At 57.7% G+C, this 27851-nt stretch overlaps 1 protein-coding gene across 1 annotated transcript; it reads right to left on the bottom strand.

Annotated features, from left to right (window-relative positions):
* Positions 1-428: 428 nt before the first annotated feature.
* Positions 429-27815, bottom strand: CAMK2A (calcium/calmodulin dependent protein kinase II alpha). The gene is made up of 19 exons (XM_065690978.1): positions 27754-27815; positions 22444-22538; positions 19034-19093; positions 15961-16015; positions 15585-15650; positions 14088-14160; positions 13752-13854; positions 13154-13237; positions 12614-12708; positions 12098-12220; positions 11256-11339; positions 9914-9956; positions 8368-8408; positions 4514-4546; positions 3385-3433; positions 2402-2477; positions 1538-1632; positions 936-1173; positions 429-813 (listed from the first exon to the last, which is right to left on the bottom strand). Exons 1-18 carry the CDS (start codon positions 27813-27815, stop codon positions 941-943), a joined length of 1470 nt encoding a protein of 489 aa, XP_065547050.1. The 3' UTR covers positions 429-813; positions 936-940.
* Positions 27816-27851: the final 36 nt, after the last annotated feature.

Here is a 27851-nt window from a genome sequence, read left to right as displayed (position 1 = left end):
AGTGCTGGGAAGCAGTCATCTTTCTCCTCTCTTCTCCCAGCTTTTCTGGTCCCTGCTCCAACAGGAGAAGGGAGGAAGGAGGGAGAGCACCCCCATCCGTCCAGAGCCAGGGTGCAAACCTGTTCGCTTTCCTGGGAAGGAGTCAACCTATGCTCCTGGGAAGGGGAAATAAACAGATAGCCTTTACTCACCCATCCAAACACTGCCCTCCTCGCCTGGGGGCACGTGGAAAATGGACTTTGCAGATGGTTTAAATCGTGGTTCCCCAGTCAAGGCTGCCTGGAAGCAGTAGTTCGGGTCGGGAGCAGACAAGAGCCACGGTGACGGACAGGGACCTTGATAGCAGCAAAGCAAAATCCACTGCACACAGGGAGGGTACAGCACGGAGTGGCTCCAAACTACCCCACCGCCTTCCTCGTCCTCAGCGGGCTCCTGGCAGAGGTGGGGATGGAGGCAGATGATGAGTCCGAGCCCAAATCAGGAGACGTGCTGGGTAGTGGGGGGGTCCCACCAACGCCATGCAGCTGAGGGCACATCACCTCACTGGCCAGACACTCGGGTTTAGGTTCATGGTTTCTCTTTTCTTGGTTCATGCAGAGGAAGGGGGCCCCGGCGGGGTGGAGGGGTTCGATGGGATGTTTGCGCGGTGCCGGCAGGGCTGTTGCGTGTGTGCGGTGAGAAGCGAGGGGTTATTCCAGCGGGAACCAAGCAGCAGAGCCAACAGCCAAAGTCCCGTAGGTGAAGATGTCGGAGGGGGCGTCCCCTTGGTAGTCAGTCAGTGACAAACCTGACACGGGCAGGACCGCGCTTCAGCTGCAAAACACAAACCGGGAAGAGAAGGAGCTTGCTCCAAACATCCCTTTGGCAGAGCATCCCTCTCCTTATCGCCTGCATCGTCCCCTCCTGCCCCCCATTCCCCATCCCCAGAGCCTCACAGGGGTTACTGCGGTAGGACCGAGGGTGCACCGGATCTGTGGAAGTGGACAATTTGCCATTTGCCATCCCGGCGGTGCCAGATGCGGGTCTCCTCGGACTGGGCAGTGCGGGGAATCCCTCCCGCGTCCACATACTGCGTGATGCGGATGTAGGCGATGCAGGCGGACTCGTCTCCCATCAGGTGGATGTGGGGATTCAGGATCGTCGTGTGCACAGGCTTGCTGTTCCGGGACCACACTGAAGAGGGCACAAGGACAAGTGGCTTTAGGCAGCTGAAGGAGTCTGGTGGGCTTTTGCAGTGACGGAAGGGGAGATGCTTGGTTTAGGCTCTCTGCTTGGAGGGGCTCAGTCAGTGCTGTACGGGTGGGTTCAGGATGGGTCCACCTAGCAAGCAGCTAACCAAACAACTCCTCTGCATGCAGCCTGTCCCCAGCTGACCTAACAGGCTTGATTCTCCTCCTGCTGGAATCTTCCAGATCAGCCAGAGATGCTCCCAAAACCACCCTTACCCTCCTCTCTGCAGGAAGCTGATGGAGGTCAAGACACAGCCAGGCCCATGGGAGGTGGGAAGGGTCCCTCAAGATGCAAGGGGGCTGCTTACGGTTTTCGAAGTAGAATCGGTGGAAATCCAGGCCTTCCACGAGGTTGCCCAGAGCCTCGGGCTCGAAGGCAGTCATGCCAGGGTCACACATCTTCCTGGGGAGTAACAAGGGGAGAGAAAAGGGAGAGGTTACCTCAGGCATGGGACCCTGCAAGCCCATGCTCAGGATGACTCCCTCAGCAAGTAATTCAAGCAGAACTCTGACCTCAGCCCTGTATGCTGCATGAAGCCCACCCCACCTCTCCTCCAGCCCTCTGACTGCAGCCGGGACCCCAGGCAAGCAGGATAAATTCTCCCTCATTCACCATCTCAAATTAAACCTCCCAAAACATGGCAATCTTCCTTGTAAGAAATAAAAACAGCAGGGAAAAAGTCCTATTCTCTGCTCTGCATCAAAATATCCCTGCTGTGATTCTCTGAGGCAGGGATGAAGACCTGCACTCGCTCAGACAATGCTAATTAAATAGGCCTTGGACACAGAAGGGTACTCTGAAGAGCATCAGCTCAGCAAGTAGAAAGCAGTTACGCTTCCAAACAGCCTGTGGCAATCTGGATATAATGGATACCATGGATGCAATGTTCCTTCTTCCACCATAAATCGTGTTTACAGTTATTCATCTTTCTGCAAACCAGAAATAGGCTCATCCATAGTAATGAGACCAGAGAGCTGTGGTCAGCTTAGCGTGAGGGAAGCATCAGGTTTGGAAACTGATGTTCCCTGCCTCCCGGTTTCAATGCCTCACCACCACATCAACCTGGTCACTGGGCAGCAGTAAAACCTCCTGGGCTGCACTTCCACTGGAAGCACCCTCTCTGGGAGGCTGAGCCCACACCCTGATCCAACCCCATGCTGAGCATACTCACGTGTAGGACTCAAAGTCACCATTGCTTATTGCTTCGATCAGCTGCTCTGTGACTTTAATGATTTCTTGCTTCCGTACTGTTGGTTTAAAGAGAAACAGAAAATAAAAGGAGAACACAAAGCAGAAGTGCTGGTGTTGCAACAACTGTGGGAGCTCTTGTTTTCATTGGAAACAGACCATGTGGCTTTGGGGGACATCGGAAACTGGCCAGGGAAAAAGCAGGGGAGTGACTTAGGAGAGAGATGTGGGAAAGGGCTTTCACCCCTGAAACTCAGGGCAGCACAGAAAACCCCTGTGTCTTCCTAAAGAGCAAAAGGGTTAATCACCGAGTGGTGAGCTGCCCTTGGCCATTGTCAGCTTATCTGGGGAGGGACTGGGCTGCAAGGGTAGGCGTAGCTCCCTGGGATGCAGGAGGAGCTGTCAGAGGTAACCCTGGGCTTATTAACAATGCTCTGCTTCAAATGCAAACCAGCATCATCCTTGATTTAATTCAAGGATTGAGGAGAGGGACACCCACCACTTCCCAAGCACAGCCTGCCTTCCCCAGGAGGACTCGTGTCCCATTAACCCTCATGTCAGGCCAAAGTCCATCTTGGTTTGTGCTGAGATTGCTTTGAGAGACTTTACAAATTAGCACTGATACGTTATTCCCTGGGTTATTCTTAGCAAGCTGACTCTGGCAGGCAGGTGGGAGGCAGGGATTTCCCCTGGAGGCTATTCCCAAAGGGCCGTTTCTTTTGGAGGAGCGGGCAGCCGGGCTGCTATCCCTGCAGATTCCTGCCATTTCCATGCCTGCTTTCAGGGAACATCCCTATTTTTGGGACACCCCATCCTCCTCACCATCAGAGGATCAACCTCTGAAAGGCCCAGAGGCAGCTTGGTGGCGGTGGGTTTCTCCAAAGCTGGTATCTCACTAGGGATGGCCAGACCCCAGGGCACCCTCTGGAGCATCCTGCCCACTTCCCCATGTGCCCCTGCCGGTACCTTTGGTGTCTTCATCCTCGATGGTGGTGTTGGTGCTCTCCGACGATTCCTGAGCAAAGAACAGAAAGCAGGGACGGGGCGGTGAGAGGGGCCGTCTCCCCACGCCAGGTGGAGCTCGTGTGTTCGACAGCCCCCCGAGTCCGACCCGACTGTGCCGACGGATGGAAAGCAAGGAAAACACCAGCAGGTCCAACCCGTCCTCAACCACAGCTCTAGGGCAGCGCTGGCAGAGCCCTCCCTGACCTCCACTCCTTGTAGCCAAGGGCACAAGAGCTGGGCTGTGGAGGGTCCCGTAGGAACGGCGCTGCCTTTCCTACCGACACCTGTGGGGACAGAGATGGGGCAGGTCCAAGGGGGTTTGGTGGGTTCCTAGGAGCGTTGCCGGAGGGGCAGGGAGAGGGGCTGTGCAGGGGTGGAAGACACCATGTTGACTGTACGATAAAGAGAGAGATGTACAAATTAACAGCGAGGAGGAGCTGGGATGAGAAAGAGGGGACTGTGCAGGAGTGAGAGAGACCACACTGACCGCAGAGTAGGGAGAGAAATGTACGATAAAACAGAGTGCTTCCAAGACCCACATGGACCATCGAAGGCTGAGACACAGCTCTTTCAAGAAACACCTGAGCACTACACAGATTTTGGGGGGAAAGAGGGGTTCTGACCCCCTGTCTCTCTCCAGGAGCCCCATCAAGGCAACTCTGCTAGCGGAGCTAGAGCAATGGCTCTGCTAGCTCTTCCCAGCAGAGCCTTGCTTATGTATTACCCATAATACCCCGATGTAGGTTGGCAAGGTGTCCCATGACCATACAGTCCCCGCAGAGGCATGGAAGGTGTTTCTCCAAGGCTCCTTGGACCGATGCAGCCTGCAGACCTGAGTCAGGAGAACTGGGAGAAACGGCATGAGAACCCATCAGCAAGAACCAGGGCTGGCTTCCTACCAGCCGGTGGCCAGCAAGTGCCTGCACCAACCCTGTTTATGGGGTTTGTGGGTGATACGGCTTTGAGGATGTTCCCTCCAACCCCAGTGTCCCTTCTTCCCTACCCCGAGGTAACTTCCAAAAACGGGGGGAGCTGGAGCATGTGGAGGCGCCCAGCAATATCGGCATTGAGGAAGACGAAGGACACTCACCATTAACTGAACGCTGGAACTGGACTTTCTTTTCTGGAAAAACAAGGAGAAGAGATGGAACAGGAAGAGACACAGAGTGAGAAAGGCTGAAAGCAGCACGTGAGAGGCAGCAGCTCCTGAGCCACCCTTCGTGGTCCTCTTGGAGGGTCAAACGAAAGGCACAGGGGGGGCAACCTGGTGCTCCTGTAGGGATGTGCTGCAGGCTGTGGTGCTGGTGGTGCCATGCCAGCTCCCTCCCCGTGTTCCTGCTGGCACCTGACCTGTCACAATCTCTGGCGTTGCTCATCTCAAGGACCTGGCTAGTCCAAAAGGGAGTCCCCTAGGACTTGATGGCCACTCCGGTGGCTTTGCGACCAGGCCATCAAGTTCGCAGGAACAGGAGTGGGATGCTGAAAAGCTAAGGCAGCTCCACCACCCTGCACCCTGTGTGTATGCCATACTGACATTTAGGCTCTGGAGCTGTTCTGGGTGCATCTGCCCATGCTGCTGACTAGTGTGGAGAGGCTCAATTAGCTTTGGACCTAGACCAGTACTAGTCTGGCTGGTTTAAAGCCAGCGTCGCTTTTGCTACTCAACCCCACAAGGCGGACACACCATGTGGGAAGCTGTCCTGAGCACAGGTCCAGTCCTTTAAATCAGGACAATTCTCCTCCAAAGAGAAGACCTTACACGTATTTATCTCCATTCCTGACCACTACCACTAGGCTTTAAGGCTTTGGGGTTGGATGACCCCATAGCCATGTTTCTGCCTGCAACTCCAAACTACTTCTGGACGCTCCTTCCTTGCTGTGTTCTGCTTCTCATCTCCATCTTTAATCTACCCAGGAGACAGGGGGATGTGCATGCTGGCCTCATGCCTTTTCTCCACCTCCGGCTCCCAGGGGATGAATCACAGCAGGCAGCAGGGAACACCAGTGTGCAGGAATTAGAGGCTGCAGTGCCAAGTAGCGAAGTATTTACCAGCACATTTAACAAGGCACTGGCTCTTCCTGCCCTCACAGGGGAAAGCAGCACACAGAGTGCAAACCTCTTGAAAAAGCCCAGGGAGCAACCCATTAGGGTGTATGTGTGGGCTGCAGTGTAAAAACTGTTGCTGTCCATTCCCCCTCACTGCTCCTTTCACATCCTAACTGGCTCCCAGCAGCAGCATCACTGAGTTTCCCCCTCTGCTGATGCAGCTCTCTCCTCCCTCACCAGGTCCTACATTAATCCTCGTCCCTCCTTCACCAAAACAACAGATGTCCTAAAGGGCAGCGTGAGCCGCAGTACTCCAGAAGGAACCTCGTGTGGAACAGAGCTGCTGGAGCGGGGCTGACAGCTTCTGCTACCCAAGGATGTGAGAAGGGGCAGCAAACTGCAGAAGTTTCAGACGCAACAGAATGCAACACAAAGCAGTGACCGCGTCGAGTCTGGACATACAGTAACAGGATGCGACACGGGGCAGTGAGCTCATTAATTTAGGACGGGACAGGATGTGACATGGGGCAGTGAGTTCATTAGTTTACAATGGGACGAGATGTGACACTACACAGGGCAGTGAAGGTATCGTAACTGCTGGGACCAGAAGACTTCCCACAGACCCCAGTGCAGGGCTCAAGAGGGAGTTTTGGTCCCATGAATGCTTTAGTAGGGGAGGAACCTCCTCAGGAGGGTGTTTTGAGTCCTCAGAGCTTGGGCTAGCAACATCCCCGTGCTGGAGGGCTGTGCGGGCAGGCTGGAAGGCAGCAACCTGCTGCCCACTGCATAGCTTTAGGCAGGAACAGCAGCGGTGGCTGCTCTCATGGGGATGATCAGTCCAGCCGATTCCTCTGTAAGGGGACACAACTCTTCCTGCAATGACCCACACCACGTAGCCTGACTCACAGCCCTGCTCTGAGCAGGCAGGACTGTCCCCTTCCCACCCAGCCAAGGCAGGTTTCCGCTTTCCTGCCTCGCTTTTCCAGCAAGATGGAAAGAAACGACCACCAACCAGCAATGCCAGTTGCCCATGGAGGGCCATCAAAGCTTTGTCCAGAGCACCCAGCCTCCCTGTGCCCCATGAGTGGGTTATGCTGTAAATCCCCTCAGATTAAGCATGGGAATGAGGTGGGAATGGTAATGCTGAGGGTGGCCAACATAAGCAACCTGTTGGGAATGAGTTTGCCTCTACTTTGTCTTCTCCTCTTCTACCTTCTGGCCATCTAGCCAGCTTGTCTCACCTCTACTTACTGGAAAGGGAGCAATAAAAATGCAAACTCATGCTGCAGAGCCTGTACACCCTTCTTGAGCCGAGTGTTGGCTGGTTGGCTGCACGCAGGGTGACGAAGCCTCACTTGCTGCTTTCCACTCTCCAACAAGGGGCTGAGGACTGGGGATACCAACCAGCCTCAAACCAGACCCTCCTCACTGAGCTGTAGTGATGGGCTAGAAGCCTGTTTACCCAAGCCAGCTATTTTGCTGTAAGTGCCCCACTTCCCAGGATAACAGCTGCCCTCAAAGCTACTTTGAAGTCCAAGAGGGAGTGTCATTAGCAAGTTGCGCTGGCAAATGGTCTTCTACCACCACACCATCCCAGCAATGCTAGAGATGAAATTCAAGGCTGTCGCTTTCTGCTGGGCCAGGCCTGATGAAGCCTCTCCCTCCACCAATCTCCTTTACAGCTTAAAAATGCATCTCCTGATGGCTCTCACAGAATCATATCATAGACTCACAGAATGGTTTGGGTTGGAAAAGACCTTAAAGCTCATCCAGTTCCAACCCCTGCCGTGGGCAGGGACACCTTCCACTGGAGCAGGTTCCTCCAGAATTGCCTGTTGTGGCGCTGAGCCCAGGTTTGGAAGCTGTGTGTGGTCTCAAGCCTTGCAGGCTTGTCCTGTTCCAGCTGCTGGGTCTGGGAGGAGTGGGAGAAAGACAATCCAGCCCCAGAGCCCTGGCTCCACTGAGGAAGGCAGCAGCCAGCTGAGGGCTGAGCTCCCAAAGCCCTGCTCCCCTCACAGCCCAGCAGCTGGGTCCCTGTGAAAGGGCGCGAGGAGGGAGAGCAGCCATGCTGCAGTCAGGCTCCCGGAGCTCTGCCTGACCTGTGCTGTGGTGGGGAATGTGATCACACCAGCTCTCCCCGCTGGGTGATGGCTTGTGTCCGTGAGGGAACAGGTAAGGAAAGACCTCGGGGGGACCATTCCTTCCTGCAGGAGTTTGGCAGAGCTTGCTAACCACTGCCAACCACCACACTTCCGTATCACCACAAGAAGCTGCTCCGCAGCAGGATTTTGCTGCCTCCAGGAGCCACCTTGTCATGGCCTGGCCCCACATCGGAGGGTCAGGCAAACCTGGGGGCTCTGCAGGCCAAGAAAACAAGCACCAGCTTGTTCTGAGAGCATCACCAAGCCATTTATTCTGCCAAGTATCACCAAGCTCCTTTGCTCTGCCTGCACTGGGCAGAGCGGGCCAGCAGTGCTGCTGAGAGGGCTGAAGACACCCATGTGCCACCCAGCAGCACCTCAGCCCTTGGGGACAGGATGGGACAGGATGGTGGGGACGAGCCCAGCACCACCAGCCCCACGCTGGGGCGAGCAGGAGATGCAGTCACCCATCTCACTTGACGGGTGAACCCCATGTCCCCTCTCCTGGTCCAGCCTCTGCCTCTCCCCTTCCCTGGGGGTCAGCAATGAAACTCTCTCCTCACTCCCCTCTCTGGGTGCGCTGTGCATTGCCTGTCCTGGCAGGAGCCGAGCTCGGGGACACACAGGGACAGCCGGGCCAAGAGCTGCCCTTTACAGCACCGGGTGCCGCGGGGCCCGGCGCCGCACGGAGACCCCATCGCAGTGCCCCGCAGCAGCAGAGGGCAGGCGGGACGGGGCGGCGGGGAGCGCGCTTACCTTCACGCCGTCATTCTTCTTGTTGCCACCGCTCTTGCCTCCTGGAGAGAGGAGGAAGGAGATCAGGAGAGCCAGGCAGGGCACCAGGACCAGCAGGGCGAGGAGCAGCAGCATGGTGCCGGCCGGCAGGATCCCTCAGGAGCACCGGCGTTCGTCCTCTCTCCAGCACAACCCTCAGGGGTGACCGTCCCGGCCTGCCCCGGTGGCTCCGGCCAGGGGCATGCCCCGTCTCCTGGCGTCACGCTGCGCGCTATGGGGGCCGCAGGGCTGTGTGCAGGGGGTGCTGGTGCCCCAGCGTGGTGCAGCGCTGTGGAATGGGCTCCCCGCCTGCCGCCCTCTAATTTTAGCCCCACGCTGCCGGGATCATGTGCTGCGGGGCCGCCGACAGCTGCAGCCATGCTCTGACACGGATGGAAGGCAGGCGCCTGCCCCAGCGCCCACCGCCCGGCCCGCACAGGGACACCCTGGGCTCGGAGGGGCTCAGCGCCATGCCCTGCCGCGCTGTGCGTGGGACAGGCAGCGCGATGAGGGATGCTTTTGAGTTTCCTGCCCTTTGATGCTGCGTGTCCCGGCGGCGCGGGGGCTGACACCGGATCCCCCCAGCTGCTGGGCTGCTCCAGCCCATCGCAAGCTGCCCACAAGTGCTAAATGTGGGACCAGCACGATCCCCCCATGACAAATGCAGATACCAGCCATGGACACAGCCTCAGCACCCAGCGGGGCCAGCAGCCCCCATCTCCTACACCTCGCTCCTGGGCTGCCTTGGCAAAGCACTCATCTAACACCAAGCAGATGCCACGAGTCCCTTCCGTCAGCGTGCCAGGCTTGGCTGGCTCGTCCCATCACTGCAACATCTCTGTTGGGGCCATCCACAGTGGTGGGGAGGGCTGGAGGTGACAGCAAGAGAATGAGCTCTGTGCCTGGGAATGGCCAGGATGCACTGATCCCTGCCTATGGAATCCTATCTGCAAGGCTTGCTCCGTGGCAGCAGGGTATCCCCAAGAGGACACTGGGGCAGGGGAGCTTGTGGATGCACCATTACCTCTCCCCATGCAAAGGCTGGCTCCTTGCTCTGCTCTTGTGTCTCTATGCAGACTTTGGGATATAGGGAGCAGGAGGAGATCCCTGCAGGATCAAACCCGAGGGACCCTGCTGCCATCTGCCTGCAGTGGAACCCAGGGAGCTTTCCAGCACTTTCATGGTGTGGAGGATGCTCTCCAGAGCCACAGACATCTCCAGGAGAACACTAAACCAGCTGCTTGAGCCCTGGCTGCCCTCGGCACTCACATGCTTACCCTGGCACAAGCCAGAGGGTTGGATGTAGACCGAACCTCTGGTGATCACTGTGCCTCAGCCAGACACCTCTTCTCTTGCATCTCAACCCAGCCTGGAGGTACCAGGTAACACAGCCTGGACTAGCACACGATACCATGCATCAGGCTGCAACCTCAGCCCCACTGTGACACCAGAGGCAAAGGCGGCTCTCCAGGGACCCTATGGGTTTGCCCTGTAAGACAAGGAGGTGAACCCCGGAGAAGGCACCTACCGGAGAAGTTCCTGGTGGCCAGCATGGTGGTGAGGATGGCCCCCTGAAAGACACAGAAGGCAGAAGGAAAGGGTGTGCTGGGCCCTGGCCCCCCGAATCCCTCTGGTACCCCCAGCCTTAGGGATAGAAAGCCTTGCTCGTCACCTGTCTCCAGCCACCTCGCTGGAAGGAAACAGGCCCACGGGATGATATCCTCCTCCTGCCATCAAAAGCATCCCTGGGTACCCGACTCCATATCCCCAGCGTTGGGTTGCATGCTCCAAAACTGCCTTCCCTCCAGGATTAAAGGGATATTAAATATCCCCGGGGCACATTTCAGTCTCATTCTACCTTGCCCTGGATGTAGCACGACTCCAGTGACCGGGGCTGGCAGCAAGGGGAGGCACCGGGAGCGGAACCGGATTTCATTGCAATTAAATCTGTGCCAGCTAAGTGCAGCAGGACAGGGATTTTTCATGGGAGCCACGCAAAGATCACCACCACAAAACAACGTTCATAAACATGCTTCCCCTTTTCCAGCCGAGGCTACCAACTAACTGCTCAGTGCATAATGGGATTACTCCGGACTGATTGCTTGCGGTAATGAATTACTATTTTGAAGTGTGTGCCTGAACTAATTTGATTACTTGTCTAGCCAAAAAGTAATAATAGTTTATAGCCAGTTTCTTTCCTTGATAATCCTGTTAGTGGCCTGCAGCTGTACTGCTCTGTGCCACATTACCTCCAGGTCTGGAGCGCTGATGGCTCTGATCATGGCACAAAGCAGAACTGTCCCATTCTGTGTCTCCGGCTCTGGGGGAAGCACTGTGATGTCCAGAGCCTGTTCCCACCACTGTGCTGAGGCTCAGAAGCACCAGGAAGGTGGGTGCTTGGCAGTGAAGCCTGGGGAGACGGTGATTTAGAGGGGGTCCAGGCTGCGGCACATGGCAGCATCCAAGAAGGGGAAGCTTGTGGAGCTGCTGGTGTGGATGAGCCAGAGCTGTTTGTCTATGGATCACTTTGCTCCCTGCCTGCCCAGTGGATTGCTCATCATGCAAAGGGGCTTCCCTGTGCCTCTCAGATCCATGTCCTGCCCCACAGAGGAGCTTCCTCAATGCTGACTCCAGTGGCAAATTCCTCACCTCGGTGCCCGGGGCAGCCGTGTGCCTCAGTGCTTTCCTTCACCACGGCTTTCCCCTATCCCCAGCCAGATGCAGCCACCGCTGCACTCAGTCTCTTTTCCCTTCTTTGCAACAGGGCTCCCCAAATGTCTGCCACCCCCACGGCACCACCCTGTCCTTTCCCACATGGGGAACAAACCCACCATGCATTCTACAGCCAGCTTGGAGGGTACGAGAGTTACCTTCAGCTTCCTCCGGGCATTGAACTTCTTCAGGCAATCCACCGTCTCCTGCCTGTGCATGCATGATGCCACAGTGGCACGGTGCTGCGGGGAGAGAGACACGGCTCAGAGCAGGTCCAGGGTGGGAAGAGGCTCCCCCAGCCCTGCTCTCACACACATGTACACGTGTGAGATCTCCCGTGGCCAGGGCAGAGGCCAGAGCCGCCTGCAGCAGCAGCAGGAGATGAAACTTTAACAGGCAGCAGGAGATCACAGCTCTGCAGTCAGCAGGGTCTGCTCTGGCAGGGGGGGTGCAGGCAGAGCTGGCTGCCCCCTGCATTAACCCCTCGGCTGACCAGTCAGTGTGCTCAGGGTCTGCACACAGTGTAAGATCCCATGGACCCCTCCTGCCTTTAGGTGCTGATCCAGGGCGAGAACCAGCAGCTGGAGCAGTGGGGTGCAGCGAGCAGGGGGGAGGTTGCTGATGGGGTGTGTGGATGGGTAAACATGAGCCTGCTCCCACCATCCCCGAGGAAAGCCCCCCCCCCCCCCAGCACATTGTAATGCCAAGGAACCAGCCTGTCCCCACCAGGGCTGGGAGCATGTGTGTCTCCCCCATCACCAGCTCCCTGGGGACATGCTGTTTGCATTCACACTCCCGGCTTTTCTCTGCTGCAAAGCCTCAGGGAAAAGACTGCTCTGAGAGCACTGGGAGGAACCATGCCAGGAACCATCTTCCCAGGGTGGAGAAGAGAGCCAGGCAGTATGTTTGATAACATGTGCTCCCGGTGAGATGTTCCCCTCTTGTGAAACCCCACATCTCCAGATCTTCGATCCTAACCGCTGAGTGCCACCAAACTCACTGATATCCAGGGGTGCTTCAGAGCCTCTGCTGCTGTGATGCGCTTGGATGGGTTTATGGTCAGCATCTTGTTGATGAGATCTTTCGCTTCGGGAGTCACTGTGTCCCACTCAGGGGAGGGGAACTGCCAAAGCAAAGGGACCAGGGTGAGAGACTGCAGGGAGCAATAGAAGGAGCAGAAGCCTGTCGAATTGATGCTCCTGCAACCCTTTGCTCCTGCCTATGGGACAGGTTGGCATAGTAGCAACTGCAAGGAGCTGCCAGATGGAAAACTGAAGAGCAGGAGTGGAGGGAGAAAAGTGGAAGGCACAGGATGAGACCTATCTGTCCTGCAAAGTGGAACTGAAACAGGCCAGTGTGTACATGGGCACGGCAGCTTGGACAGAGCAGAGGAAGGAAACTTGCTCCCATCTGTCTGAATTTGTCCTGGTTGCTCTTCTGGAGCAGCAGGCTGCAAGGCAGGGACAGCAGGAGAGAGGGGACACTGTGAAAGGGGGAGCAAGACAGACCCACTCACATCATAAGCCCCAGCCTTGATCTGCTGGTAGAGTCGGTGCTGGTCTTCATCCCAAAAGGGCGGGTACCCAACCAGCAGGATGTAGAGGATGACACCTGCCCAGGAGAGATGTGGGATCAGTGGGAGAGCTCATGGTTGGAGGTATGAGCAAACTGAACCCAGGGAATTGCCCAACTCAAGCAGAGAAACCGAGACATTAGGGAAACGGGAGGATTTGCTCCCTGATTAAGAAGCAAAAGGCTTGGTGGTGGGTCCAGCTCCATGCTGATGTGCTCAGCAGCTGGGGAAATACACAGCAGCCACCATGCACACCCTCAAGCTACGTGCCCTGGCAGGGCTAAGCAATGCCTCCTCCCCATTGCAGGTGGAAGAAGGCTCCCCTACGGCTGCTGCTGTGCCGCTTCCTGGGTGAATCCTCCACCCTGACCTCCTGAGACGTGTCTAGCAACTGTGACTCAGCACATGCTGGATGAACAGCCTGCCTCATCCCACGCAGCCATCCCGGCCCTCTCCTGGCATTTCAGCCCCGGTCTGACTTACCACAAGCCCACAGGTCCACAGCTTTGCCATAGGGATCCTTCCGGAGCACCTCGGGAGAGAGGTATCCCGGGGTGCCAGCGAAACCTGGGACAGACAGCCCATCACACACTGCCAGGGTGCAGCTCCCATCCCCACACAGCTCACCAGCAGTGCCATGAGAGCCAAGAGCCCTGGCCCTGGCACATGGCAACCCAGTGGGACAGGCACCCTCCCTCCAGAAACCTCTGTTTATCCCAAAAGCAGAGCAAACCGTGACACCCCAGGCTGGTGCATCAGCCCGGAGTGCTCTGCCAGGCACATCCAACACTTGGAAGAGGCTTTCCTCCACCAGGGTCTGCCCCTGCTGCTGGCTTATCCGGCTCACCAGGACATGTTGGTGACTCACCAAGTCCTGTGGAGCTGTTTGCCTGTGCCCTGGATCAATACTGGGCTGTTTCCAGGGGCTCAGCTGGAGCCATCAACCTCTGCCTCCCAGGCTGGTGCTGCCAGGATGCTCCCATAACCCGGAGTCCAGTTCCAAGGAATGTGCATCGCTCCCGAAGCACCCCCTGGCCAAACAAGGGCTGGACCATGCCCGCCTCGGGCCAGTCCTACTCACCAAACCACGCTTGCTGGTCCCCCTCCACCTCGATGGCGAGGCCGAAGTCAGCCAGCTTGACGGCAGCGCCCTTCAGCTTGGATGCCAGCAGCAGGTTCTCGGGCTGCAGGAGGAGAAAGGGGTTGAAGAGGAGCAAAACATAGACTACAAGGACCTCTCTAGCCCCTCTCCCTTGTGCTGTTTCACCCCAGAGCTGGTCTTTGCTCTGTGGCTCCCCAGAAGCCCTACATGCTGTTCTTCGCTGCTGTTTCAGTTGCCTTGGAGGACACTGGGCATTGCTCCACAGGGTTTTGCATGGCCTACGGGGTTCACAAGCAATTCCTCCGCAGCTCCTACCTTGAGATCCCGGTGGACCACCCCCATCTGGTGGCAGTGCAGGACGGCCTCCAGGATCTGCTGGATGCAGTGGCTGCGGGAGAAAGATGAGAGCTCATGGAAGTGCCAGCAGGGCAGAGTTCCCTTTGACACTTCTGCTTGGCTGCGTTTCACCCACTGCCCCTCTCCCCATCATGCATCCAACCGGCAGCCCTGCAGCACAGCTCAGGGTCCCCCTCACCAAAAGCCACACATACATAGAGAGCAGTTGCAACCCAGTAGACACCCAGTCACTGCGAGCATGGGGGCTATAGCTGATCCCATGGGGTCCCCATACAAGCAACAGCAGAGGGGAGCTGAAGACCAGTGGTGTAGTCACAGTGTGAGCCCAGATTTGGTCTCCAAACCCAGATGTGCTCCTCAAACACAGAGGTAACCTTCACTTCAGCCCCGTTTCCCTGGCCTCCACTAACACGGGTGGCTCTTGCTGTGTCTGTTGGCTTTGTACCTAGTTCATCAAGCCCCATCTCTGCTGCACGCATGAGAAAGGAAGGGAAAAGGACCAAGGCGATGATCAGTTCTGCTCCCAAACAGCTGTGTGCAGGGCAGAACGCCTTTATTTACATGTATTTGATTTTATTTGCATGACACTAATAAGTGGATGAGTTGTAAGTGGATTCAGCGCAGGCAACCCATTAAATGAGGTTGTTTTCTGCAATATTTCCACACAGACAGAGCTTACCACTCCCTTGGACATTTGTACGGGCTATGCTTATCCTGGGGGCAAAGCCAAGAGGCACAGCGATAGCTGGAGAGGGCCAGATCATGTCCCCTCACACAAATGAGGCTCCTGCTGTCCCCTGGCCAAGCTGCATGGACTGAAGGGGTGGCTCAGATGGTCCCAGCCCCTTGCCTTTGCAGCAGGGTACCTGGTGCCAGCGGGATGATGGGAGGAAGCAGAGCTCCAGCACATCCTCCCACCCAGCCTGTGCTGACTGCTCCTCCTTAGTGCTTGCAAGTGGTAAATGCCAGAGAAATGCTTGCAAACGATGGTAGTGCAGCTGCGAGGGGAAGGGGTGAGGACTGTGCAGTGTCTGTGCTATCATGCTTCTGGCTGAGGCACCAGCATGGTGCTGGGCTTCCCTCCTGCCAGACCAGGGAGCCTTGGTCCTTCACAGGGACATCAGACGTGGGCTGTGCCATCAGCCCGGGGAAGAAGGATGCTGCAAGTGATGGCTGGCAGAAGCCTTATTCAAGGGGAAGCCATCCCTGCAGTAACAAACACACTTCTTGGCGCAGGGGCTGAGTGAGTTAAAAAGAGTTGGGTCTGTGGTTGGTTTTTTTCCACTACACATCTGGTTTATGTGGATGTGCTGCAGAGCGGCTGTAAAACACCTCCCAGCATGGAAGGAACTTGTGCTGTGCAAGCCAGACACGCAGGACCCTGGGAGGGAGCAGCTCACAGGAGAAGGGGGCAATCGCTGTCCCCTCCACAGCCCGGTGTGTGTCCGTGCTCACCTGGCATCCGCTTCGCTGTAGTATTCCCTGGCCACGATGTCCTCAAACAGCTCCCCACCAGTGACCCTGCAGGAGAACAGAGCAAGTCACACTTGGCCATCTCAAAGAGCTGGATTGAGCACACTCAGTGCTGGCAAACCCTTCCAAAATACCACTGCAACATGCACAGGGGGAGCATTGGGTGTGCAGGGCACAGACTGCCCTCTGCCCGGCTCAGGGGACCCAAGCTTGGCTTAAACACAGCCTGTAGGAAGGTTTTGGGTGAGGTGACTGACGGGGGAGAGCTTGGGTGGGCTGTGGGATGCAGGGTGCATCACCCTGGGGTGGAAGCACGCAGCTGCCGGTGGATTAAGAGATGCATTTAACTATTACTCACAGGTCAAATATCAGGTAGTGATGGCCCTCTTCAGAGATGCTGTCATGGAGCCTCACTGCAGCAGAGACAGAAGGGTTATGGGGTATGTTTGTCTCCCACCCTGCTCCCCTTTGGGCACAAGCAGGAGCTGGGGAAGGGCAGAGCGGGGCTATTCCTCCTATTGCTATTGCTGCTGGCTGGACCCCAGCGCGTCCCCAGCCTCGGGCAAGGCTCAAAGGTCACATCCAAATCAGGGACTGTCGGGGCTGGTGCCTGGCCGAGGTCCCAGGCAGCTGCTGGGCTATCTTGAGCCCTGGGCAGGCTGCAGGAGTGGGAGCCGCAGCCCTCTGCCCCATCGGGGTACAGGGAGAGCTCAGCCAGGGCGCTGGGCTGCCAGCCCAGGCACTGACACTGCTCTTGTTTCTGCTCATGACCTTCCTTTCCTCCTTGGGCGGTCTCAGGTCAGGGATATCCAGGAATCACCACGGGATAAGTTTCCTTTGGAGGTAGCGCTCTCCCTGTTTCCCATCTCTTCCCGTGGGGTTGCATCTCACCCCGATCATCACACCAAGGGTCACACCATGCCAGGTATAGGTTGGTGCAAACCTGTCACCCTGTAGCAGGTTCTGGTTATTCAGGCTCATATTCCCACTTGGATGCTCCCCCACTGCTGGCCTCTGCAGACATCCCCTTCACTCCAAACCCTCTGTCTGCTCCCTGGTTTTCTTCGACACATAATCCCAGCTTTTCTGCCTTCCTCTGCTGGAAGAAACATATTTCCTCCTGTTTCATCCTTCCTGGGAGGGATTTGAGGGTATTGCACCAGGGATCCCACAGAAGCCAAAGTGTTCAATGGGGGATTAGGTGGGTTCAGTGCGGATAGGGTCAATGTAATGATAAGCAGATGGTCCGGATACAACCCCTGCTTTGGGAAGCCCCATTGCCTGTAGCTGCCAGGAGCCAGGAATAAGGTATAAGAAAGAGCAGCTGCTCTAAATATAGCCTGATCCTACAAGTATCTGTTACTGGCCATAGTCACAAAGAGCTGTGCCGGCCAAACCACTCCAGCTCAGCACCAAAAGCCAAGGCAGGGGCAGGACACAGCTTCTGAGAATCAGGTTTAACCTGGAGTTAAACCTCCAGGGCTGGGTGTAGCCAAAGTTTCCCCAATAAGGAAAGATTCCCTGCGAGGAAATGCAGCTTTGGGAAACCACGGCTCTCTCTGATACATCACCCAGTGCCGTGGGTGTGCTGCAGGTCCTGGAGCTGCCCTCCACCACCCATGCGAGGCTCTCTGTGCAGGGCTCTCCTGCAGGCACAGTGCAAAGCACAGATTGGCTCCTCCAGGATCACAGGCACAGCGTGGCATTCCTATAAGGAGATTAAGGGGCCCCTCCTCACAGGTAATGGGCCAGCAAAGCCCCTCAGCAGCTGGGATGCTTCTCCTTGGGAGAGAGGGAGAGCTGTTTCCTGCCTTGCCTTCCCCTTGCCCCCCGCAGCAGCCACTCTTCTTCCTCTCATTAGGGCTGGTCTGCAGTGGCAGAGCTCATTCCAGCTCCTGGTGGGTAATTAGCTGGCTTGTGCTGCATGCAAGGGAAGCCGGAGCCCAAGTTTCCAAGCAGCAGGAGCAGTGGGGGGGGGGGATGAAGGGGGAGAGGGTGTGGGGTGGAGAAGAACCTCCTGGGTATAAGTAGCAGAGATTGGGCTGTCAGCATCTCATGCCGTTAACCCCTTCCAGCCCTGTGCTTAGAGGAGGGGTGCTCTGAGCCTGCGGTCTCTGCAGGTCATGGCCAGTGAGGTGTGTGCAGGGATGAGGGAGCAGGGAAGGCAATGGGTTCCTCCATTTCCAGTATTTCTTGTTATTCACACACTTTACAGCACGTTTCCTTCAGGTCTCAGCAATCCTTACGTGTATTTTGGAGCAAAGGAAAGGCTCCAGATGCTGCTGTGGCCAGGGCAGCCTGCGCTTCCCACCAGGACTGCAGGGAATGGGGTCCTGCTGAAGCAGGGAATGAGGAAGGACGGCAGCTGGATCCTGCAGTGTCCAGCACCCCAGCAATGCAGGGCAGAGCTGCCACTCACCCGTGTGCCTCAGGCAGATGGAAGCTGACGGGCTCCTTCCAAACTGAAATATTTATGGAGCGGGAGCCGCATGGCCGGTCCCAGTGGCCCTGGGTCTGTCCCCCTTCATCTGCTGCAGGACATCTTGGGAAGGACAGATCCAGGCCACCGGGAGCAGCGAGGGGACCATGAATGACCTCCCAGCTCCTGGCTGCAGATTCCAGGGCTGCAGAGCTATTATCCTACACCTAAATGCTTTTCCAAAAGGATCCCACTGGGGCTGGCGCATCCTGGGGTGCAGCGGAGAGGGGATTCATCCCCATTCCCACTGCCGAACGACCAGCATCAGCATCACGCTCAAAGATGGGGTTTGGGAATTCTTTTTGCTGCAGTTTTTTCCCCTCCCTTCTCTCTCTTTCTCTCCTTCTGGCCTATTTTTGTCTTTTGCAGGGGCTCAGGAGTTTTCCTGAAACAGCTTTTCCGAAGGAGGCTACTCTCAGATGGACGGTCGGTGGGAAAGTCTTCGCTTCCCCCCGCCATCGCTCCTCCTACACGCCCCGTGCTACTGCTGCTGCTCCAAGCTGCAGCCGCTTTTTGGAGCATGCAGAGGAACACAGCACCCGGGGAGCGGGAGAGGAGTAAAAATAGCCCCTTGCAGCCTGCTGGGGCCCCGCTTCTCCCCGAGGAGCTGTGGCCAAGTGGGTTAGATAGGACCGACCCCCCTGCGCGCGGTGGAAGCCTTTCTCCTCGTGACCCTGTTTGGAGGTGCTGCCTCCCGTGAGGAAGAGGAGGGATGCTCTGCGGATCTACAGGGCAGGCACTGAGCCCCTTCTCCATCTCTGGGGGGGGTGGCTGGAGCACAAGGGAAGGACAAACAGCCCATGGTGCTGCAGGTAGGGTTATGTTATTGATAGGGACCCCCCAGCCCTGGCAGGAGCATGGGAGAGCAGCAGGGCATGGAGCCAGCATGGAACAGTGGCACATTTGCCCGGCTGCTCGGCTGGCAGGCAGGGAAGGAGCAGGATGTGCTTACCGATGTTGGGGTGCTTCAGCAGGCGGCAGATCCGGGCTTCTCGTTCCAGCTTCTGGTGATCTGAAAGAGGCAACAGCCCTAAATTAGGGTCTGGGGAAGGGAATAATCTGCTCCCAGCTCCTGCCATGCTCTCTCGGATGCACTGCCAGCACAGGGATGGTGATGGGGATAGAGCAGCAGGCAAGGAGCAAACTCATCCTTTTCCTGCTAAAGAATGGGTCTGGGGACATGCTCAGCATCAGGGCCTGCTGGACAGTATCCCAGCATGGATGCAGCCCCCAGCCACCAATGCCACAGGCAGTCCTGGATGCTGGATGATCCCTCACCCTCTTGCCTCCCTTCTGTTTGCTGAACAGCCCCCGATCACCTCCGGAATACCCCAGAGCTGTCCAAGTTATCACTGCCAGCAGCACTTGCTCTGTTTTCTCTAATGCAGTCAAGCACAAGCACTCAGCAAGGGCATTCCTGGCCCCGCATGGTACAGTCTGAACAGCTGAAGATAAAGCCCATCAGCGAGAGATGTCAGGCTGAAACGGGGCCATCCACTTCACTCCCTTCTCCATCCCCAGCCGTTTCACATCGGGTCTTTGCTGTCTTATATCACAAAACCCTGGCTCTGAAAGTCTGCTTTGGTCTGGTGCCGGTCTCCAAGCAGGCAGCACAGGTCCATCTCCCTGGCTTCTGCCAGGCTCAGGGATGTGAAGCAGCAGAGCTCTGGGTAAAGCAAATTGAGCTGAACCAAAAAAGCCTCCTCTCCGGGCAGCTCGGAATGATTTTCAAATCATTTTGTTTCTTTTTCCCTGTCTCTGCACTTTTCTCCCTCCTTTTACCTGCCCCAGCCACCCTGCATGGAGGTGCCTTGTCTGGAGGCATTTCACACTAGAAGGAACCCAGAAGTGAGGATATAATTAGAGCTGCTTGTCTCTCGGTGCTATCACTGTTACCTTGCAGGTTCACACCCCAGAGTCTCGCTCTGCATCAAACCAAACCTCAGTGTTTCTGATACTGAGACGTCAAGGCAATGCAGCCCCTTCACTGCTGGGGCTGGAGCTTCCCCAGGGCTCAGCATCACCCGTGCAGCAACCGTGGGGCTCGGCACGGATGAGACATTCACCCTGGGGCTTGGGGTGAATTCTGCAGCCTGCGCTGGGATCTGCAAGCCAAAGGCTGGGACAGTCTTGCTGGCCTTGTTCAGCCCCCAGCAATGCTCCCCCGATGGGGAGCAGCCTTCCCAGGATGGGACACGTTAACAGGGAAAAGGCAGGGTTTAGGCTGTTGCTGTTCACAACCAAAATCCATTGTGGGGTGTAGAGCAGAGAGAGGATGGAGGAACGGTGTGACCAGTGAGGACAGGCACTTCCCTGGGCAATGGGGAGCTGCTTTCTGCCCCTCTTTGCTCCTGCCTGACAGTGACCGTAGGTGAATCACTGATTTTCACTCTTTGCCTCAGTTTCCCCATCTGCAACATGGAGTCAAATAGCCCAAGGGGAATCTTGTATGCAGCAAAGCTCCTTTGCTAGCTTAGAAGCCAGAGATCACAGGAAAGGGCAGGGAATGTGACCCCCATCCCTTTCCCACCACAAACCGCCCGACTCAGCTCCATCTCCCTCTCCCTGGCTGAGCCGAGGCACCTTATGCAGCCCCCCCCAGGCGCTGCCCCCCTCTTTGTACCCTCGCAATCTGTCACCACCAAAACGCCTGCGAAGGCAAAGCCGGGCACAGGCGGCTTGGCGGGAGGCTGGTGTGCTTTGATAAAGTGCAGACAGCACGGGGAGGGAGTGGGAGACCAGCGAAAACCAGGCGAAGAGGAAAACAGATCAGGGAGATGAAAGGGGGGAAGAGATGGAGCGCTTCCAAAGGGGAAGGGGCAGCGCTGGAGAGCCAGCGGCACCCAGGAGGGGCTGGGAAAGGAGCTTGTCCCTACGGAGCGAGGGCTGGGCACATTCCTAAGCACATCCCTGCGGGAGAGTGGCTCCTTGTGCGGCTTTGGGGACTCCTCGCAGCACCATTCCCTGTGTTATCACTGCAGAACCGGGGGTTTCAAGGCCGTCAGCAGAAGCAGGTGGTGATTGCAACAGGGAAAATAAGCCCGGTGAGGTCTCTCCAGGGGACAGAGGGACACGGAGCTGCGGCAGGGACAGCGCAAAGCCCGGAGGAGGATGGAGAGGGGCAAACTGCGGGAGCGGGCGAGGGGAGGCAGGAGGGAGCAGAGGGAGGGCGGCTCAGGCGGCTGCTCCAGGCGGCCCTGCAGGCCAGGAGGTGTTCGCTGCCCACCCCGCTGCTGGCCGGGGAATGGGCAGGAGCTGAGCACCGAGACCAGTACAACCGACCCGGAGCCCTGGGCTGGGAACCTTCAGCCTCAGAGGAAGGGAATGGCCCATATCCACAAAGAGGGATGCTGGGGGGAGCAGGGGGGGAGCTCAGCATCAGTGCTGTGCCTCTTCGGCAGCACTGCAGGAGGGAGATTGCAAGCACGGATTTAATTTGGGGTCAGAAAGGAGTTTGTCACCGTTTTCTGCGTTTTGGTTTTGTCATTGGAGGTGAGCAGCGGCATTAGGGAAGGAAACCAAGGAGGGAGTTAATTAAACCCTTGCTCGCTCCCGGCACCCATCCTGCACTCCCTGATGGACCTGGACAGGAGCAGCCAGAGCCAGGGGCATAGCAGCCGCTGTCCCATCCTCTCCATCCTCCTCATTGCAGCTCTTGTGTCGGATGCTCTCGGGGCAAGGGCTCACTGAAGGTTTTCTGTGCTGGCTCAGCTCAGCCTTGCCCCAAGGAGCAGCCAGAACAGGTCCATCAGTGCCTCTTCCAGCAGCAACATGCTTCACCAGAGCGATTAATGAGAGAGCAGCGAGGGGTGAGGGACCACCCCCGGGCAGAAATGAAATCAAACCCCCACTTGAAGGATCTTCCCAACTCATTGATGCAGGTACGTGAATAAGGGAACCTGCAGCCCGTGAGAGCGCGGACAGACGTCACCTCTCAGAGGTGATGCTCCCAAAATAACTGTGCTACCCAGCACCCAAGGCTGGCAGCAGTCTGACTTGCTGCAGGGCTGTATCCATCATTCTGCCGCAACTTGGTGTGCAGGGTGCTGGGGGGGTACTGCAGCTCCCCAAGCAGGTTGGGGTCTGGGAAGCCCCCAGAGCCCTGGTAATCCATATGATTGGGTGGGATGCAGTGAGCAGCCATGAAGACCTCTCCTTGGGATGTTCACTGCATCCATAAAGGAGCTCAGTGCGTACCACACAGAGACAGGGTGGGATAAGGGGTTCCCCCACTGCACATTAAACACCCCCTGCCTTGCTGCACATCAAAGGCATCATCCCAGAACCATCCAAAGGGGACAAATTCCTGCTCCAGAAACCCTGCTTGCCTCTCACCTCCCCAAAACCACCGTCAGCACCTACCTCGAGCAGACAGCTTCTTGGTGTTGATGATCTTGGCTGCATACTCTTGTCCTGCCAGCACCTTCACACATCTCCGGACAATGGAGAAAGCACCCCTGAGAAGACAAGAAGCCAGAGGGAGAAGTGAAGGGCTCAGCCCTGAATGTTCCTGTGGTGTGAAGGACAGGGATGGGGCTGAGTGCTGGGCAGGGAAGAGGCTAAACTGGCTTCCTTGCACTACTGTCCATGGGGAATGAAAGGGACAGGCACACAAATGAACACAGGATTTGCCTCTGGGACACCCCAGGCGTCATGCACCTTTCCTCCTCCTCTCCTTCCTAGGCTCTGCCCTACCTATTCCCTCGGATAGAAGGGGCAGTGATTTACCAGGGATATTGGCTCCGAGGGACACCAGGATGGCTGCAGCCACCACGCAGCACTCTGCCACTTCAGTCTACGTGCGTGGCTTTGCATGCTCCAGACTATGCGATCACAGCAGCACTTTGCAGAAGGCTGCGAGCACCAGCCATGGGTGCAGGCTAGAGGTGCAAGGTGCCCCCATATGCAGAACCGGACAGGATCAGCACCGGGGACCTGGCAAGCCAGGACCATTGCAGCAGAGCAGGATGGGTATTGATGCTGTTGCTGCTTGCACACACATGAGCCAACGTGCAAGGGTCTCCTGGCAGGAAAATGAGCACGAGTGTTTGGGATGCTCCAAAGAAGTCTCTCTGCCCCCATACCCCACACCGTGAGCCCTGCCAGCTCATAGCACTGAGAGCACACCAGTGCGATGCTGAGGGCTGCGGCACTGCACACACACACACACGCATGCTCCAGCCCTGCTGAGCACAACCTTTGTACGAGGTTCCTTCTTGCCAAACCTTTCCAATCGCTAAAATAACAACTATCAAAAGCACTCCCACCTCCAGCCCCACCTTCCCCCCTCCTCAGCTCCCGCTCCCTGCTGAGGAATAAAAGGCCGCAGGCTGGCGAGCAGCAGCGGATAATTGATTTTACTGGTGGGGGCGGGTGGAGATGGGCAATTTGGGGTTGAATGGGATCTTTAGGAGAACATGGGAGCAGCGGGATGCAGAGGGATGGAGCTGGAGCCCCAGCGGAGCCGGCAGCCCACGCGCCCAGCGCCGCCGCGCAGAGCATCGCTCACGGCACGTGCCAGGGGAACAGCATCCCGGTGCTTCCCGGCCTCCCCATCCTGCTGTCTGATCCCGGCTGCTGGAACAGCTGAGCCGAGAATATCCCTGTAGTGTGAGGGGGGGGGGATAATTGGAGAGAGGGAGCAAAATGCTTTGTATCCAGCTTGCCGTGGGTGCGGGAGATGGGAGCCATCACCAGCCCTGCAGTGCCGTTCTCCCCATCCCGCTGGGAACCCCGCACATCCCAGGACTGGGGGACTCCTGCGTATCCCTGTGACCCATCTTTCCTATTTTTTTCTCCTAAAGACATACGCGCTGCTCTTGCAGTGCCAGGAGTGTCTGCAGCAGCGAGTGCAGGAAGCAGGGAAGCCCTCACCCATCCGCCCCAGCTCAGGGTCTCTGTCCCAGCCTCAGGGTTTTGCTGCAGGATGTGACATGGGGTTAGAGGGATGTAGATGTCCCGGATGCCCTGGAGGCTGTGGGACTCATGGCTACTCCTGATCCCAATGCCCACAGCCACTCACTCATCCATTTATTCAAACTAAACCAAATGGCAAAGAGAGAGCCGTGAGATGTGGGATGCAGCATCCCGGGATGGGATGCACTACACTGGCACAGAAGAAGGTCTCACACCCCTGCCTGCATTTGTGGCTTTTGGCTTCACTGGGCCTTTTTAACAGAAACCAAACGTCTATTTGGGCTCCACGGAGCACAGGCAAGACCCTGTGAGCCTGGAGGGCAGAGGGGACACAACGCACTGGGTGCAGGACACCCTGGGTACAGCACACTTGCAATAGCCTCGTCCCAGTCCTAGTCGGGTTCCTCAGGGAGTCCTTCCTGCACCGGGGGCTGCCTGCAGGCAATGCAGGGGGTACCAGGCTCCTGCTCAGCCTCATCTGGGTGCAAGAAACCCCTTTGGAAGGAGACGCGTCCTGCTCCCTGGCCATGGGCAGTGGTGTGGGTCAGCTCCTTCCTGGGGTGCTGGCACTTTGGATGGACCCCAAACCTGTTGGCAGCTGGGGGTCCCCATCTCTGCTTAGTTCCGAGATGGGGCACCCATCCCTGACGTGACAGCATGTCCCAGTTTTAGCACTGGACCACGAGTAGTGACCATGTCCATGCCCCCCCATCAGCTGCCATTTCAGGGTGCCCCTGGACCCGCAGCCCAGCATCCAGCCCTATCCCTCCAACCCTGAGCTCCAGCACCGCTGCATCCCAGCCCCGCAGCCCTTGGTCCTTGGGCCAGGTACGACCCATCCATGCCTCGGCCCCACGGCCTTCCCCCGAGCAGCAGCTCTGCCACGGGGCTGCTCCGCTTCTCCCTTTTTCACACCTTCCCTGCCAGCGCTGGGCTGCGCTGCTGCCGCCCTCCCTCTCTTCAACACCTCCTCCTCCTCCGAGGCATTTTATCTCCTCTCTCGAGAGCGCAGTGTGGGCTGGGGATTTTTTGTTCCTCCATGTTTGCTTTTTTCCCTTGGTCTCTTTAATAACCCCCATCTCCCGCAGCTCAGCTCCAACTGCTCCGTGCCGCGGTTGTCCCCAGCCTCACCCCCAACCTGCCGTGGAGGCGGGTTTGGAGGTGCCGACGGAGCCGCACCTCACGTTTGTCCTACTCCAGGGGGGCCGTGGGCAGGATCCTTCCCCCCTTGCTGCTCCTCACCTTCGCCTGGTCCCCTCCTGCAAGCACGGAGCAATGGGGGGGATTGGAGCGGCCCATTGCTTGCTGGGCTTTGCCAGGGATGCAGGGGTGGGTTTTCCACAGGTCCACGTCCCCTGCTCAGCACAGATGCCTTCCCCGCGCCTGGGAGGTGCAGAGATGTGCCAAGGATCATGTCTCATGGGGCAGGCTCTGCAGACCCCCCATCCACAAAGCCCCTTTGCGGTGCTACCATCTGATGTGTGGCATCTTAACCCCCCAGCCCACCTGGGTGTCAGGATGGGTGACGGAGCATGGTGGGTGCAGCAGCCTGGCACCCAGCACCTCTCCTCCAGCCAGCCAGGCTTGGGGACACCCCATGTGCCCCGCACGGGACTGTCCCAGTCCCTTGGGGCAGCAAATTCAAGATGGACCCTTTCTGCTCTGAGCTCCTGTGGGATGCTGCTTCCCTTTGGGGTCTGGATGTGGGAGAGCTGGGCTCTCGCCCTGCTTCACCCCTGCCAGACCCCCATCCCGACCGGCACTGGGAGCATCTCGCTGCAGGAGGAATGCCGTTTCCCACCGTGAGTGCTGCTGCAGCAGAGCAGAGGTGCAGCTTCGTCCTCATTTCCTTCTCTAAGCCCAGAAAGTGGAAATTTCCCCATGGGAAACCGCTGATTTTTGAGTGTGCCAGGATGTGCTGGAAGCCATCCCAGTGGAAAATCCCCAGCCAGCTCCACAGTGCCTTGACCAGCCTGGAGAAGCCCAGAAGCCCCTAAGCTGTGAACACACCTCGGTGCTGCGGTGGTACCTGTCCGCCAGAGTGGAGGGGAAAGCTGAGGGATGCTCCAAGCTGGGAATGCTGCCTGGAGCTCAGTCCCTGCATCACCCTAGGGGTCGGGTGGGCTGCGGTGTGATGCTCACAGGGAGCTGGCGCAGGTTCCTTTATTCAGGAGCGTATCAAAACACATCTGTCAAGGAGGGTTTACACCGTGGTGCTGAGCAGTGTGGGCAGCCCCCGAGTCTGGGTGCTCAGCCCCCAGCGTCAGCACCCTCCTAGCAAAGTGCTGCATCCCAAACACATCCCGGTGCTCCCCATCGCTCCTGGCCTTCACGCTTCCCTCCACATCCCCACAGCCACAGCTGCCCAGGCAGGACCCAGCAGCCTCCCCGCAGGCTCCCTGCAGCCGCTGCCTCTCCTGCCCACCCCCTGCCACCACCACAGAGCCTCAGAGCCCGGAAAAGCTGAGAACCCTCTGGAAAAGCAGGTCCCAAATCCCACCTTGCCACCAACGTCCTATTCCTATGCCCGCAATGCCAGTGGGGACTGCCCCCACTGCAGGGACCTGCTCCCTGACCCACTGCTCGCTGCCAGAACCCCAGTGCCAAGGGGATGGATGTGCACATCCTGGGACCATGCGCTCTGCTTGCATCCAGGGAGCTGCACTTTGTGCCGCTGTTTGGCTGGAGAATATTGACAGTGCTCAGCCTGGCCCGAAGTCCTCCCCTGTTTCAACCTTCGATTTCTCCATCCTCATCCTCTCCTCACCCCCGTTTCACACTCCCACATGTGTGCGGGCGCAGGTTTAGGCACAGGAGATGCAGGAATGCAGGGCTGGAGCCTATGGATGGACAGAGCTGCACATCCAAAGCCCAGGCACCAACCACCCGGCGCAGGCACCACACTGCCGAGCTGCTCCGATGGGAACGTGGCCACACACCCCAGATTCACAAACCAGCTCCAAGAAAAGGTACAGAAACCAAAACACAGGCACACGCCTGCTCATTCCCGCACCCGCTTCACAGCCACACGCTGGGGGAGACACGGAGCATCCCTCCCTCAGCCCCGCATGGAGGACCTGGAATCTCCTGGAATCCACCCCGGGATGCTCGGTGTCCCCCAGGATGCCGTGCACGGGCGTTTCTGCTTGCACACACATCATACCCTGATCCAGGCACACGCGCTGACACCCGGAGCTGCCCAGCTGAGCCCTCCAGGAGGCAGAGCAGGGTCAAGCTGTGGCTCACCCAGAGGGATGCTCACAGTGGGACAGGGGTGGGAGACACCCCGACACTGTCCAAGCACCACCAGGGGCTGCCGGCAGGCTGGGTCTCCTGCACCCACCAAATCCCGGTGAATCCACACGGAGAAATCCCCTAAGGAAATGCGAGGGGCACCCGCGGTTTGGCTTTCCTCCTCCGCGGTCCTGTCCCTCCTCCCAGCTGGAGAAGTTCCCAGGGGAGCCAGCAGCATCCTCATTCAGGAGCGGCTTCTCCCTAGGAGTGGCAGCCGCCCCCTTCCCTGGGCAGCTCCAGCCCCCTGGGGTTGACCCCAGCTCCAGACCGAGCACCTGAACTCAGGAAGGGATGGAGCATGCAGCCCCCATCCTAACCCAAATCCCCCCCATCCTAACCCAAATCTCCCCCCACCGCTCCCCAGTGCGTTTGCTCCATGCCTGTCTCCTTTCCCCCATCTCTGGCAGTTCCCAGAAGGGACACAGCCCCACTCCAAGCATCCCATCCCCATCTCCAACTTACTTGCCCAGTTCCTCAAAGAGCTGGTACTCCTCGGTGAAGCGATTGCAGGTGATGGTGGCCATTCCGAGGGGCTGGAAATGCTCCCTCCCCAGTGCCGA

This window comes from Lathamus discolor, chromosome 10 (genome assembly GCF_037157495.1).
Source record: "Lathamus discolor isolate bLatDis1 chromosome 10, bLatDis1.hap1, whole genome shotgun sequence".
NCBI lineage: Eukaryota > Metazoa > Chordata > Aves > Psittaciformes > Psittacidae > Lathamus > Lathamus discolor.
The sequence above is the reverse complement of the archived record's forward strand: the minus strand, read 5'-3'. Positions and strand labels throughout refer to the sequence as shown.

Coding starts and splice junctions, on each gene's coding strand:
- CAMK2A (XM_065690978.1), bottom strand. CDS start 27,815: ATGGCCACCATCACCTGCAATCGCTTCACCGAGGAGTACCAGCTCTTT. Junction 19,094..22,443: donor CAAGAAGCTGTCTGCTCGAG/GTAGGTGCTGAC, acceptor TGCCTCTTTCAG/ATCACCAGAAGCTGGAACGA. Junction 8,409..9,913: donor GGCCACCAGGAACTTCTCCG/GTAGGTGCCTTC, acceptor TCCTCTCTCCAG/GAGGCAAGAGCGGTGGCAAC.